Raw genomic sequence first — 15,302 nt, 5'->3', positions numbered from 1 at the left:
CTCTTTCATCTCCTCCAGTGTTGACACAACTGTCTCTCAGTGAAGCTTTCCCAGAAAACACTATTCCCAACTTTTTTTTAAACTGCAGGTGCCCAGAATTGAGCTGCTCACACTCCTCAATTCATAGCCCACAAGCACTCAATCAGCATTGTCTCTGCCAGGATCCTTCTTTGTATAGTATTTAATTATCTTTATAGTTTTCCCTTTCATCCCAATAACTTCAACTCATCACCCTCCCAACAGCAGCCACCCAATCTTGTATATTTACTACAATCCTTTCAATCCAACTTCCATATTATTTGTTTATGTAAATATTTACATAATGAGGTAGTTATAAAAAATCTAGTATTACTTTGTATTTATTTATTTTTAATGGAAATAATATTGTGCTATAAATCTCTTTCTTGATTATGACAAATTATATGCCAACAAATTTGACAACCTAGAAGAAATGGACAAGTTTCTAGAAACATACAGCCTAGAAGAGAAATAGAATCTGTAATTTAAAAACTCCCTACAAAACAAAACTACACTAAAATCTGATACATTTGGGTTGGCCAAAAAGTTCGTTCGGATTTTCCATAGCATCTTACGAAATATTTTTTGCGTAAATAGTCACTTCAATTTCACAGGTGTATTACTAGGCTTGATTTATCCTTTAGTCTCTTGGAGTCTTAATGCCTTGATTCAAAAAATATTTATTGTGTGGGTAATTTTGTAGAAGTCTCAGTGTTAGACATTGGGAATATCATAAATATTATAATATCTATTTTAGAGGGTTATTGTGAGAATGGAGCTGCCAAATTTTTAAAGATCCCAGCAAAATGTTTAGCAAATAATTATCAGTTGTAATGTTGCCGTGGTTATTGCTGTTAAGGAGGATGTGCTGGGTTTTTTGAGAGTATGAGTCATCAAGTAGAATGGATAATATGTATATGTATTTATTTATTCAATAGCAACAGTGTCACAATAAAATATGTAAGGTAAAGCCCTGTTACTGCTACTTAGTATTTCATACACCAGTGATAGTTGTCTGTGAGCCAGAGGGTTATGTAAATTACAGGAATCACAGTGGTATGTTATTTAATGGATAAGAAGCATCTTCTGTGATAACAGTCTAAAACTGCATTTGCTTGGTGCAGGAAAATACTCAGATGCAAAAGATGACTTGAGTAGATAGCAAAGCATATTTTTAAAATAAAACATTTAAACAGGCAAATGCTTCTTTTCTACAATTGTATTGTCGCAAAGCAAACAGTAGAATATATTGATTTTTTTAGAGACCAGCAGTCACTTAATAAAGCAGTGTGGACTTTCCTCAGAGTGTATTATCTCATGTCTGGGTTACTTTCTTACCTGTAAAATTGGTTCCTTTAGGGAAAGTGTTACTTGGTTGAGCAAGGGCTACTTTTGTGAAATGTGCTGTTTTTGTGGGGTTTTTTTGGTCAGTTCTACTCTTTTTTACTTAAACGTAGAAAGTTATATAAATTTCCAAATGACTTTCTGGATAAATCAGAATGTTTCAGTTAGAGAAAGTAACTAATAAACTAAATGGTAGAAAAATGAATTATCTTCAATGAATTTTGCATTTTCCAAAATTCTGAAATTTATTTCTTGCTGGGCATTTAGAAAATTCATTTTCACTTTTGATTGAAGTGAAAGAAAGGTTAAAACTACTTGGTAGTTTGAATTCTACAGCATTTTTTCCCCAGAGATTTTGTATTTTATTGTTATTGGTTACAGTTAAATTTCTTAAAAGTGAAAAAGCTCCCTGTGTATAGCATTGGTGCTATCAGAATATCTTTAATGAGTATGTTAAACAGAGTACTTAGTTGCAATAACTATTACTTAAAAAGCTTTAAGAGAATGGATATTCATAATCATTTAGGGTAATAATAGGAAATTATTTATTACAAACTGCCACTTTTTTTCTCATACTTGTTAACACTGATCATTATCCCTCATTTTTTATTTCCTCATATATCAAAAGGTTGAATCATTTAACATAATTTTATGACTTCTTTTTCAAATATCAATTCTCCCTTGGCCCAACTCTTCATTTCCCCAAACCCTTAATAAAATTGCCAAGAAAAATCTACCGTCAAGTCTTTTTATATGTTTCTTTGGTTCTTTATATTCATATTTCTCAGAATAATTTTGTATTGCCTTCATTAATTTATTGATATTTAAATTCTGGTAGATGAAGAGTTAGCCTTCCTCCACCTTGACATATAGTTATGTCACAATCTTGATTAAACTAATGTTTGGAATTTACATTAATGTGACTAATATTGTTCACTTCTGAGACCATTGGGTATTTCATGGAGTTCTCAAAGATTTCTTTTGTGTTTTATCCTCAAGTTATTAATTACTCTGTTTTACAATTTGCTTTGCTTTCTATGTACCTATTCCTAACTGTTCCCAAAATTTCCAAGAGTACTCAACCCCTCTGAAGACCATTTTACACTTGGCTAGATACTGACGCCTGTCAATTCCTCTTTTCCTTCCCACACTAACACCTCACTCGTCATCCACTTGCAGCTAGAACTCACCATATCTGCTCAGATTTTCCCACGTGTTCTCTCTGCCTGCTGCATGACTACTGTCTTTAGAATCTCCTCATTTCACCATTGACGTCCCCACTCTTCTTTTCTCTACCCTTCTTGTCTCTTGGCTCTCAAGTTGTGTGTGTGTGCGGGGGGGGGGGGGGGGGAGGGGTCAGTGTGAGTTTGAGTGTGGTTTATTCTCTATGTTGGTAGAACATACCCTCAAGTAACTTCCAGATAGGTAGCATGGAGACCTAAAATTTTTTGAGAACTAGACATCCCAAAATGATTTTATTCAACCCTTATACTTAATGGATAGTTTGTGGATAGAATTTTAGTTTATACTCTCTTCCACTTGGAATTTCAAGGGCATTACCCATGACCCTCTTCTACGTGTCTATTATTGCTGTTGAGACATCGTATGGATTCTTACCTTCCTCCTTTGTATGTAATGTATTTTAATTAGGTTTATGGGAATATCGGAATCTTCTTTATATCTCTTGCTGTTTTGAATACAGTAATTTTATGGACATTTTTAATATCAGATAGAACAAGATTTAAAATGGTTTTATAAGCTACATAGTACCTATAATGTAATTGATATTAATCTCAGTTAACTGGCCATAATCATCAACAATGTTAGTTTTCTTTCGAATAGTTGCAGCTAGTTTTATAAATTTATTTTTCATGCAATAGCACTGTAACCATTAATGTTAAAAAATCTTGGAAAGTACAATAGGCAAGAGTCAGTTGATATTAGATTATATATCTGTAGATTTTAACCCACACTGTTTAATTAGTTGACTCTGGGTGAATGGTGTCATTGTTCTATGTCTCTGTTTCCATAACTTTAAAATCGAAATCATTATTCTATGTCTATATCCCCTACTGTTTTGTGACAATGAACCGGATAATGTAAAGGCATTTAGAACAAAGTAAAACTATATATCTGTAATATTTATATGTCTTGTTTTGTTAATTTTCTACAACTATGCTAAGAGAATATTCTTAGTTTATATTCATTCACTACCCTTTGCTATGTTTTAATGTCCTTATCTTGATTCAAAAGCCCCTCTCCCATAAATAAATCAGAGCACCAACTCCCAACGCAAGCAGTTTGGGGACTTCTAGGCAAAGAAGACATTTTCAAAAAATATTAAAAACTGCCATTAGAGATATGAATCCCTGAAAGTCTAAAATATTCTGGGCTTAAATTTAACAAATGTCAATTCTTTGATGAGTGCTTAAGGCTAAGAAACAGTCAAGATCTATTCCAGAAATTTAATTCATTTAATTCATTTTTAGTGGTCAATTAATAACCTCCAGTGATGCATCTGTCTCACAGTAAAGACTCAGAATTATTTTTTGTTTTAATAATAGACAATTTTTAGGATATGCTTTCAATGTTAAATTCCCAGTCAGTAATCCAGGACTAGAAATCAGTAGCACTGAATTTTAAACTCAGGCCATTTAGTAAAGCATAATAAGGTCTAGAAAAGACATCCTTCATAGAGGGGAGACATTACTATACAAGGGATCACATCAGATTTATTCTGGGAAGAAGAGTAGTTTGAAATACTGTAATAAATATATGTATCATCTTTTCAAAACAAACTGGAAAATGTAGGACCTTGAAAACATCTTTTCTGGTGGAATGCCAAAGGCAGAAAAAGAAACCATTTTAGAAAACGTGAGTTTAAAAGTCTTGGGGAAAATCAGGTCAGAAGTATTCACTTACATGATATAGGCGATGACTGGGACAATGACCGCTAGCATTTATTGACTACGTGCCAGCCACAGTGCCAAGCGCCTTACACTCGTTATTTCCATCAATCCTTGCAATACACTGATAAGGTAAAATACTACTGTTATTCTTACTTTTGTAGATTAGGAATCAGAGATTAGAGAATATGAGTAACTTGTCTAATATCATACATATAAAAATTGTCATGTGCACACTGGCGTATAAAGATATACCATGTCGTGCTTCCCTGGTGGCGCAGTGGTTTAGAGTCTGCCTGCCGATGCAGGGGACACGGGTTTGTGCCCCGGTCCGGGAAGATCCCACATGCCGCGGAGCGGCTGGGCCCGTGAGCCATGGCCGCTGAGCCTGCGCGTCTGGAGCCTGTGCTCCGCAACGGGAGAGGCCACAACAGTGAGAGGCCCGCGTACCGCAAAAAAAAAAAAAAAGAAAAAAAAAAACCCGACAAAATTTACATCATACATATACCTCAAGTCCAACACAAGGTTAAGTCCATATTTCTATGGGGACAAAACAAAATCTTACACTTTAAATTGGTATCTTCTTGTTATCTGCTTAGAACAAATAAATTTCTGTCTGATTCGATAATTTTCTCCCCAACCTCTGCCTATATATTCTTCTTAATGTAAAATTGTTCATAAAGGTTTTTTTTTTAATATCTTTATTGGAATATAATTAGTTTACAATGGTGTGTTAGTTTCTGCTGTACAACAAAGTGAATCAGCTATATGTATACATATATCCCCATATCCCCTCCCTCGTGAGCCTCCCTCCCACCCTCCTTATCCCACCCCTCTAGGTGGACACAAAGCACCAAGCTGATCTCCCTGTGCTATGCAGCAGCTTCCCACTAGCCATCCATTTTAAATCTGGTAGTGTATATATGTCAGTGCTACTCTCTCACTTCATCCCAGCTTCCCTTTCCCCCACCCCTGTGTCCTCAAGTCCGTCCTCTACGTCTGCGTCTTTATTCCTGCCCTGCCACTATGTTCATCAGTACCGTTTTTTTTAGATTCCATATATATGCGTTAGCATATGGTATTTGTTTTTCTCTTTCTGACTTACTTCACTCTGTATGACAGACTCTAGGTCCATCCACCTCATTACAAATAACTCAGTTTTGTTCCTTTTTATGGCTGAGTAATATTCCATTGTATAATGTGCCACATCTTCTTTATCACACTTGTAATAAATGTTTAACATTTACTCTTCTTGCTAGATTGTAAGCTCCATGAGGGCAGTCTGTCTTAATCATTGTATGTAGCACAGTACTTGGCACATAGTATTTGCTCAGTAAATATTGTTGTCTGACCATAGTTTAAAAGAAAACTATGTTGAAATATTATTTTAGATTTCTTTTTAAAATTTACTAATGATATGAAAATTTTATTACATGAAGAGCATAGTGAAAAGGTCTTAATGAAATGATTTATAAAATGAATCTATACCAAGTGTTTTGTCTCCTTATTTAGCTATTTCCTTTGATATGATCAGTACCAATTTGTTTTGTGTTTTTGTTATACTATTTCAAAGGAGGGGACTTTCTAGTGCATTAATTCTAAGTGTACACACTACACCCTGTGAAAAATAATACAGAAAAGCAAAGAAATGTGAAAATGAATTTTTTCATAGATTTTGAAGACTTGACTAAATAAATGGAGAAATTTTGTGTTCCATTTTAAAGCTCCTACAAGCATAATGTATATTTACTTGGTATCTAAGTAAAATTTCTTCACTTGGGACTTTAATCATCACAGTACTTCACATAGTACTTCTTTGTTTGTTGTTAGACATGGATGCTTTCTAACTCTGGCACGTGGCTAGGCCTAACTGAGATACCCCTCTCTGTGGTATGCTAGTGTTCATGTGGGGGCAGGGACCCTGCTACGGCCAGGGCACTGCTAGCCCACTGGCAGCTTCTCTGAGGCCAGAATATCCCTGTAGCTTGTCCAGGGTATACCTGCTGGATTTTGAAGTATAACTTTCCTATAAAGGTTTAATATTTATTGCAGTTTTCTTTTTCATATTATTAGCAATCTCTTATGTATCTCTTATAGAACTACTCATAACTTCACATAAATGTGTTACTTGTAAATTTGCTTATCGTCAAAATGTCATAAGTAACTCAGTCAAAAATAATTTGTCCAAAATATTGCTGCCCAAAGGGCATGACTCACATTACATTACATATTCCATATGGTTCCCATCCTCAACTCCCACCCCTCTGCTCAGTAACTAATCTGAGATTAACTGTTGATAAGGGTCAGTTCACTAAAATATAAACACATTGACTCATAAGTTTAAATAAAATATAAAGTAGCCTACGACTGGCTTCTTCTTGGAAAACAAGCATGTTTTGTGTGGGACTGATGGGAAATAAGAAGGCAGCATTAGGATGAACAATTTCTATTCTTTTCAAATGTTAACATCTATACTAAAATAATTTTATTTATAAACTTTAAGGTTAAGAGAAAGATGAAGTTAAGTAGTTAAAACTTTTGGGAAAAAGCGCCCATGAATTGCTTCTCTGTATACATGAAGTATAGAGTCCGATGAAAATCAATGGCCATTACTTTAATATAAGATTATATTGTTTATTCATTCACTTAAACATTCTTGAAGCAACTTTATGGGCAAGGCTTTCTGCTAAGTGCTGGGACACCAAGATGAATAAATCATAGCTCTGGTCTGAGAGTTGTTCAGCCTTATGAAGGAGACAGGCATAAAAATAGGTAAATTTAAGTCAAAGAACAATAATAACACAAGATGAAAATTACGGTATAAATAGGCACAGATTTTGTGAGTGATAGACAAGTATAGGAGGAGAAAGAGGGAAAACTGAATTCAGGGCATATGTAGTTTGATGCATCTATGGAATTTCCAGGTAAAGTACTGTACCAGCCCTATGCCTGTGTGCCCTTGGATGCATCTTTGGTCTTTCTCTGCCCTGCTTTCAGAAGAGCTGCTCCCTAGCATGTTTTCCAGCCTCCCCTGTTAGTTGGCTTCCAGCTGATTTGACCAGGCCCTGGCAGAGACTGGAGAAGGGGAGGAAGGGAGAAACTGGGATATTTCTCCCCATCCTTGTCTATCTCAATATATATTTCTATCTTTTGTTGTGTCTCTTCCTCACCTGCTGATCCCAGCAGACAGGCTTATCTTGGTTTCAGCTCTCCCTGCCCTCCAGCCTTTAGGGACAGTAGCTTTCTTCGGCTACCTCCGTACCCCCTGCTGGGTTTCTCAGCATCTTCCACACGTATATAATAATTGCCAGCCATAAATGTCCTATTTTTAAAATACGTATATTTTTTAATATGGTTTCTATTTTCTTGGTTGGGCACAAATGCCTGGTGGATATCTGAGTCTGAATTCCAGGGAGCTTGGATGGCAATCAACATATAGACAAGAGTTGATGAGTTTATGCAGAAGGAAGATGGGTAAAAGGAATGGTGGATTGAGGATGGGACCGTGGGACCATGGCAACAAGTAGAGGAAGCACAGTCTTTGAATGAGTTCAAATAAAAATTTTTAGTAGAACCAGAAATATGTGATATCTACTTAAGTCCACTAGGAAACTTAAGCATCACTTAGCCCCAGCATTTTTCAGATCAGGTTTCTAAAGATAGAAAGATCAGGTCACCAGTCAAGACAAGATTTGAACCTTAAATCTGGGTTTCCTATTTCCTCATCGAATGTCCATGTGGTACCATGGCATTAATGATTCTTTTTAATAGCGTGTGATTTGGTGTCATTTTCATGGATTCAATCACTTGCTCTTACCTTGTGTGATGTTTGCACTTCAGTTTCTTTTCATGTAAAACCAGGTACCTTCATAGGTAATTGTACGAATTAAATGAGATAATATGTGAAAAGTACTTAGAATAGTGTTAAGTACTTAGAATAGTTAAAATTATTGAGAGTGTAAATCATGATGTATACCAGTGCTATCAGATCTTATCAAAACATTAGGAAAAAATTTTTTAAACGAAGGAAAAGTCATTGTGCACCTTAGAGATACTGATTATGTGTGGAAGAAAAGGATTTTTTTTTTTGCATTTTGTAATACATTTATAATACTATTTAATAAAACAAAGTTTAATTTCAAATTAAGTTTTCACTTTAGAAGTTAGTTCAGTCATTATTTTTCTATAAAAAGATTTTTACACCATTAGTTTCCTCTTAGTTCCACATTTTTAAGGCTTGCCATTGACTTAAATGAGGTTTCATGATTTTCTATTTGTATAGTATTTTAAACAAAAACATTTTTTTAAATTTCAAGATATTTTTTCCCAGAGAAAGTCTTCAAGTGTCATTCTGTAATCCTCATTCTTCTTTCCCTTTAAAATTTGTAGTACCCCGAAGTGCTTAAATGTTAAATATGAATGTTAAATGAAGTGACAAAGTCATTCTAATTTAATAGATCATATGGATAATGGTGACTTATTTCCTAGTGCTTTTGGTATTAGTACTTAGAAATTAACATTCATATTAAAACAAAAACAAAGCAAACAGTATAGCATACAGATACAACCAAAATCCAGTGTATTGTAAACTGTAACTTACCTTCAGTGTCTGCTAGTCCTACGCCTACTCCTGGCTGTTTTATAGTCTCTTGCCCATTCTGCCCCATCTTTCCTCTGTTTAAAAAGGAAATAAAAGTTTATATATTCAATTATAATCCTAAATGCAAATGAGGAGTCCAAGTTTGAAAAAATAGAATGACATCATATATTCAGACCTGCAACAAATTACTTGAATAGCAAATGTTGTACGAACACAATAAATCACTCTATATCATATTAATTTTAAAGTAGAATTTGTTTATCATTCCTATTGAGTCCAAACATAGAACCTCAAAATTCAGTGTCCTATTCATGGACTCATTTATCAAAGACATGACCATCATGAAATCTTCAAATTTTGTTTTAGAATTTTTTTTTTCAGCCATTTTTAACTCAAGAAGGAGAAGGGTTTCTTATATATTCACACTTTGTTATGAGGAGTTGTATAGATCCTTTGGTGAGAAGGGAAATGTTGAATTGAATAATTTATAAATATAATATTATAATTACATGGATTATTATTTCTTTCAGATCCTTCCTGTATTTTCAGCTGTGTGTAGCACATTGGCTTTTGAAGTCATACAGCTTGGTTTCTACTTCTGGCTTTGCTACTTTAAGCTATACATCATGTAAGGTAAATCTTTCAATCTGGTGAAGACTATTTCTTCTTTTGTAATTTAAGGATAGTAACATGAGCTACCATTTGGTTATGGGAAAATCACATGGAAAATGTATGTAAGTGCTTAGCATAGTGTCTGAAACATCATAATATTCGATAAATATAAAGTACTAATAGGTAGATGTGTACATAACAGCTTTAGAACTCAGCCAAAGGCTGCAAACCATTTTTAATTTCAGTCTTAAACGTCTTCGAAGGCCAAACAAATGAAGAATTCATTATACTCTGAGCACTGTGGGTTCAGAATATTGATAACATAAGAGCCAAACGATAATAGGTCACTTCTTATTTCTTCAGAGAAAAAGCTACATGGCGTACAAAAGATTTGGAAGTTGCCTTTATATGTAGTTATATAAGATGTTCTAAAAAAATGGAATAAAAATGCTTAAGTGTTAAAAATGGTGCTTGAACAAAGGAATGTCTTGATACTAGACTTTCTAGACAATAATTCAAACATAGCAGTATTTACTAACAATTCATTCTTACTCTCACAAAAAATATTTAGTTTGCCCAACCAGCTGAAAATGTAACCATACTTATTGCTTAAGACTCCAATTAGATCTTACTTGAAAACTGCTCTAAAGCTCCTCTCATCATTCTACTGAAATGGTTCTGCACATAACGAAAGAGGAACTGATGTAAATTCAAAATCATTTTATCTTGAAAGCCATTACATTGTTCCAAGATCACAATTCTAGGTCAAAGTTTTAAACACAAATTTTTATTAAGTGACTATGTGAAGGATAAAGTGCATGAAGAAATGTTATAAATTATATCTATAATTATATATAGTTTGCATCTGAATATATACAAAAAAGTCTTGATTAAGCAATGCACAAAACTTCAATTTGTGTAATTACTTCAATGAGATTCAAGACAAACAGCTGATAAATTAAAAAAATTAACTTTGTCTGCCAGGATTAGACATGGAGAAAGCTTAATAACTTAGTAGCAATCTCACCTTTAGCAGTATACTATACAAGCAGAGCGGGCCGAAACACATCTTGTTACTGAGCCAAACTCAATTGAAAGTGAGGATCGTTTTAGTAGTGCTAATCGAGTAGATGAGAGTACTGAAAAATTACTATCCTATGCTTTGCCAAACTTTAACAAAATAAGTATAAGTTTTAGTAATTGTAATAAAAAAATTTTTGATAATTTTTATTTGATCTTGAGGGCTACATTTCATATTTTAATGATGCTATTCAGCTGCAGTATTTGCTTCTAATGAAAACTGATTTTAACATTTGGTATTTAGCCAAAATGTGTATTAGGTGCATTTCTAAGATTATACAGAAAACTTGCAGCACTGTGAAGCTAAATGAAGTACAAAGGAAATGTAACTGTGTGGGTCTTAAAGGAGGCAATTTTTCTGAATTCCCAATAAATAATCTTCATCTCAGGACATTCTGACTGCACAGGTTATAATTTATCTTTGTTAAACAATCACCAAATAGTTATTGAATACTTATGCTAGCCCAAGCAAAACTGTGTCAGATACAAAGAGAGACAGAAAAGAACCACCAAATGCTGCTTTTTACTTATATCCGGTAATGCTTTAGAAAAGAGAATTTTCTTTGTGCTCATATGGCAAAAACAAAAGCATCCTACGCAGTTTTAAAAGCTTTTGATTTACAAGAGAAACAGGAAAATGGGAAAAAGCAAAATTGAAATGTGGTTTGTATGTAAAAAAAACAATCTACTTCCACTTCAGACATTCAGATATTGAGGAAATAATGTATTTTACGCTCTGAAAGTTGTAACTTTATCATCAGTGTTAGATTATATATTTTGAAAGATACAGATAAATTGGAAGGATAGTAAGTGATGTGTGGTGCAAAACCTTTACAAATTTATATGATATTCACAGCTTGGAGAGAGAAGTGTAATGAATTTGTAGAAATTCTCTTCAGTTAAATTGGATCATCAGAATCTGCGGACTAATGAGATCACACTCCTTTTAGAAATAACTGTCAATATAAAAAGAACTGATTAAATACAAATAACTCCATTGAATCCACAGCGTAGGTCTCAAAAAAAATAGACAGATAATCCAATAATTAGTCAATTTAAGTAGGAAAAATGTAACCCGAAAATCACAAAATAAACACATTTTTCACCTTACAAATCCATTTTCCCCATTATTTTGTTTTTATAAACGTGAGCCATTATCTAAATATTAGAACTATTCTGGGGATCAAAAGGAAAGATTCATAAAAAACTGTGATATTTAAACAAAGAGAAATAGAAGTTCCACTCCCAGAGATGGTTTCACTTAACAGAGAAAATGAAAAAGACCCTCTAACAAGGGCCCAGACTAGGGATCTTCAAACTCACTTTGCAAAGGGCCAGACAGTGAATGATCTGAATGGTCCCTGTTGTAATTATACAAGTCTGCCCCTAGAGCACAGACAACATTAGGCAACACATAAGCAAACTGGTGTGGCCATGTTCCAATAAAAGTTAATAATAGACACTGAAATTTCAAATTCATGTAATTATCATGTGTCACAAAATGCTATTCTTCTGGGGTTTTGGGAAACATTTAAAAATGCAAAAGCCATTTTTAGTTCTTCACAGACCTTACAAAACCAGGCAGCAGGCTGGACTCACCCTGGGTTAGATCCTGGAGCTGCATGGCCCAATGTTGTTTTTGTAAACTTAGAAAACTAGTTACCGGAGAAAGTCAGGAAGTTTAGATTTTGATATTGGAATAGAGATAACATATTTATCTTGGATTTATCTTGGATGCTGCTAGATTTTGCCACCGATATGACTAAACCCATTCTAACACATTTTAAATACAGTCTGCTTTAGTTTTGCATTTTATTTGCAATATGATTTTCTCGAGGCTTAACGTGTTATAAATTATAATTATAAATTCCAAGAGTATCTATTTGGGGACCTATGTCCTGCTTGTTATTTGTTCTAGAAAATATGGATCCACTTCAAAATCTTCTATTTTAATGGTAGAGGAATTTATAGTTGAAAAGTCTATATGAGTGGCCCAATGTGCTATTTCAAATGTGATATATGAGTTCTTTAAATATCTCCTGATTCAAAATCAATTAATCTATGCATTATGCGATTAAAGCAGCCATGTATTACTGCTGCTGAACTTGATTCAGGCATAGCTAAGTTATTATTATTTTAGCAGTTTTTCTATTAAATACAGAATGCACTGATTAAGTAGTCCTGGTGGTGACCAGCATTCATGCTTAGAATTCACTAAGTTAATCCAATCTTTCCTGAACAGTCTATTTTTTACATAGGCATAAACAGCTGAAGTCCTTCAGGGACACTGACTCAGACTTGGATAATTATCTAGTTATTTCCTTTTCAATGTTAAGAAAAGCTTACTCATGAGGCTGTTAACTTTCCAGTGGAAAAAAAAGCAAACAAACCACCACTTACATCCTTGGAATAGGAAATAGATTAGTGTCCCCTGCAGTACTGCTGCTTCCTTCACTGTCCACGCTATACCCACTGCCAAAGCTGCTGCCCGAGGAGCCAGTGGACACGGAGCTTTCTGCAGGCCGGTGATTGGTGGGCTTGGCTGCATGGTGTGGGAAGAGTCAACACCACAGTCAATCAATGAACCTCCCATTGATATCCGAATGCATACTTATATGTTTCTTCATTTACGGGTGTAAAGAAACAGCTCTAGCAAGAACTCCACATCTCTTAACCTGCCTTTCATTTTCTTTTCCTTAACCAGTAACTCTCAGTGGCAACAATAAAGCCCTTGATTGTTTTTGTTGGATATAAAAGAAAAAAAAGATTAACTTCTAGGAATCAACCATCACATTTTTAGACTGAGTTAAACAGTATTATTATTACTTGTGATTTCTTTATAGAGTATTGCAATAACGATATGGCAAACAAATAAGAATTGTGGCTATTTCACGGAGAAAGGAATTTAGGAAGACTTGGGTAGATAGAAATGACAGAATATGTGAAAATTGCTTAATTATTTCCCATATTAATAACCAGTAATTTGTTTTTCTCCTGAGAAGTGAAGATGCAAAATAGAATAGATAATTTCAGGAAATGACTGAAAATCCTGGACTTGTTTGTATGTAGCTCTATCAACTACCTCCAGCATGTTTTTAAATTTGAAGATATTTATTTCCCCTTAGGCACATCCTAGTTTATGACTGGGATTTGTTTTAAATAACCCATGAGTTTGATTTTTTGTATATAAGAATCCATATTCCCATAGAAGAGTTATGAATTTGTGTTATAAATTATGCAGTAAGAGAATGGTAATATTGTTAGCAGAGTTCTAGATTAGAGATTTGGGAGGAAATTCTGATGCAAAAGGAATGAAAAGAAGGCAGGTGTAGGTGATTGGGATTGACATGTATACAGTGATGTGTATAAAACTGATGACTAGTAAGAATCTGCAGTATAAAAAACAAGCAAAAAAACAACTAATACTAAACTTTCTTTGGGTTATTTGTATGGAAATATGTTAATATAAATGTTTCAGACATTACATGAAATTTCTAAAAATCTTATATGTTCTGGTATAATGTTATAAATCATAATTCTAGTTATTACTTTAAAATGTATATCTCAGAAATAACTAAAAAAAAAAAGAAACAGAAGGCAAGTGTTTCCTCTTTTTTTGTGGGGGTGGAGATTCTCTAGGCAAATTTTTGAAATTGTCATTTGTCTTGTGACATATGGTCAGAGTTTAAGAGCATAAGCTCTGATCACACGGATCTGGTTTTGTATCCCAACTCCTGCTGAAGTTAACTCTAGGTGGTCTCAGTTTCCTCACTTTAAAATAATGGGGTCAGTAAAGCCCCCCTCATAAGATTGTGATTATGAGGAGTGAGATAAAACTGGAACTCACTCTTCTTTGTCTTGTGATTTAATTTGCTGTACCCCCAAGCTCTTCTTCAGGGCTTTATCGTCAATGGCTGTTCCCCACTGAACAGCACACCTAGTCCCGGACAATGAATTCACCTTGATTCTCTTCTAATTTTAGATGTATTCTAGGCTGCAAAAGTACTTAAGAGTCTCTCTCCTCCATAAATACTCTCCTCCTGTTCACTCAGGAGTTTCTCAAGCAGTTGGACAGATCCACACAACGGGGTAGAGAGTTGATAATCATTTAATGATTCTAAATTATCAACATTTTTCTTAAGGAAATGTATAAAAACACAATGACAATCCGGTGGGTGGAGTTTTAACCAATATACCCAAATAAAGTGAAAAGCATAGATGCTGTGAGGGAAATCATCTGAGGGCAGGAAACTCTCCATCAGATTAGCCAGGATCAAGTCTTGCAAAGGCTTTAGCTTTTCCTCACTTCTTCCCTTCTATTTCTGAACTAGCAGTTTCTCTAAAGCCACCAGAAATTTTCATACTATCTATTCCAGTGATAGTAGGATTCCTTTCTCAGAATAGAGAAGGAAGAAACATTTGATAATTAGTCAGTTATATATCAGGTATCTATAAATTGGGAATAGCTAGTTAGAAAAGGCTCTGAATCCTGTTACATAGCCAGTCACCAGTGAATTAAGAGTAACTCATAGGACTAGATTTCCAGGAAAAGAATAATAGTCATAATGTTTGTTTAATATTTTCTTCAACTTATGTAGAAGAAACCCAGCTGACGTATTTAGTGTTAAAGACCTTTTAAAAGGATAAGTTAAAAAATGTAAAGGTAATATGACTGATATAAAATTATGAACATTATAAAGAATATTAAACTGTATAAACAACCACATGAGTCAGATAAGTCA

The 15,302-nt window shown here is 34.2% G+C and overlaps 1 protein-coding gene across 1 annotated transcript in view; it reads right to left on the bottom strand.

The window, feature by feature from the left end:
- Nucleotides 1-15,302, bottom strand: part of LOC101277958 (protein piccolo) — a 232,628-nt gene that overhangs the window by 30,379 nt on the left and 186,947 nt on the right. The window contains exons 20-21 of the mRNA XM_049714695.1: nt 12,961-13,102; nt 8,869-8,942 (exon numbers count right to left, since the gene is read on the bottom strand). Coding sequence (XP_049570652.1) covers nt 8,869-8,942; nt 12,961-13,102 — 216 coding nt within the window. The remainder of the gene's footprint in view (nt 1-8,868; nt 8,943-12,960; nt 13,103-15,302) is intronic.

Source organism: Orcinus orca, chromosome 9 (assembly GCF_937001465.1).
Source record: "Orcinus orca chromosome 9, mOrcOrc1.1, whole genome shotgun sequence".
In the NCBI taxonomy this organism is placed as follows: Eukaryota; Metazoa; Chordata; class Mammalia; order Artiodactyla; family Delphinidae; genus Orcinus; species Orcinus orca.
Note: the sequence above shows the minus strand (reverse complement) of the source record. Positions and strands in the feature narration are given on the sequence as shown.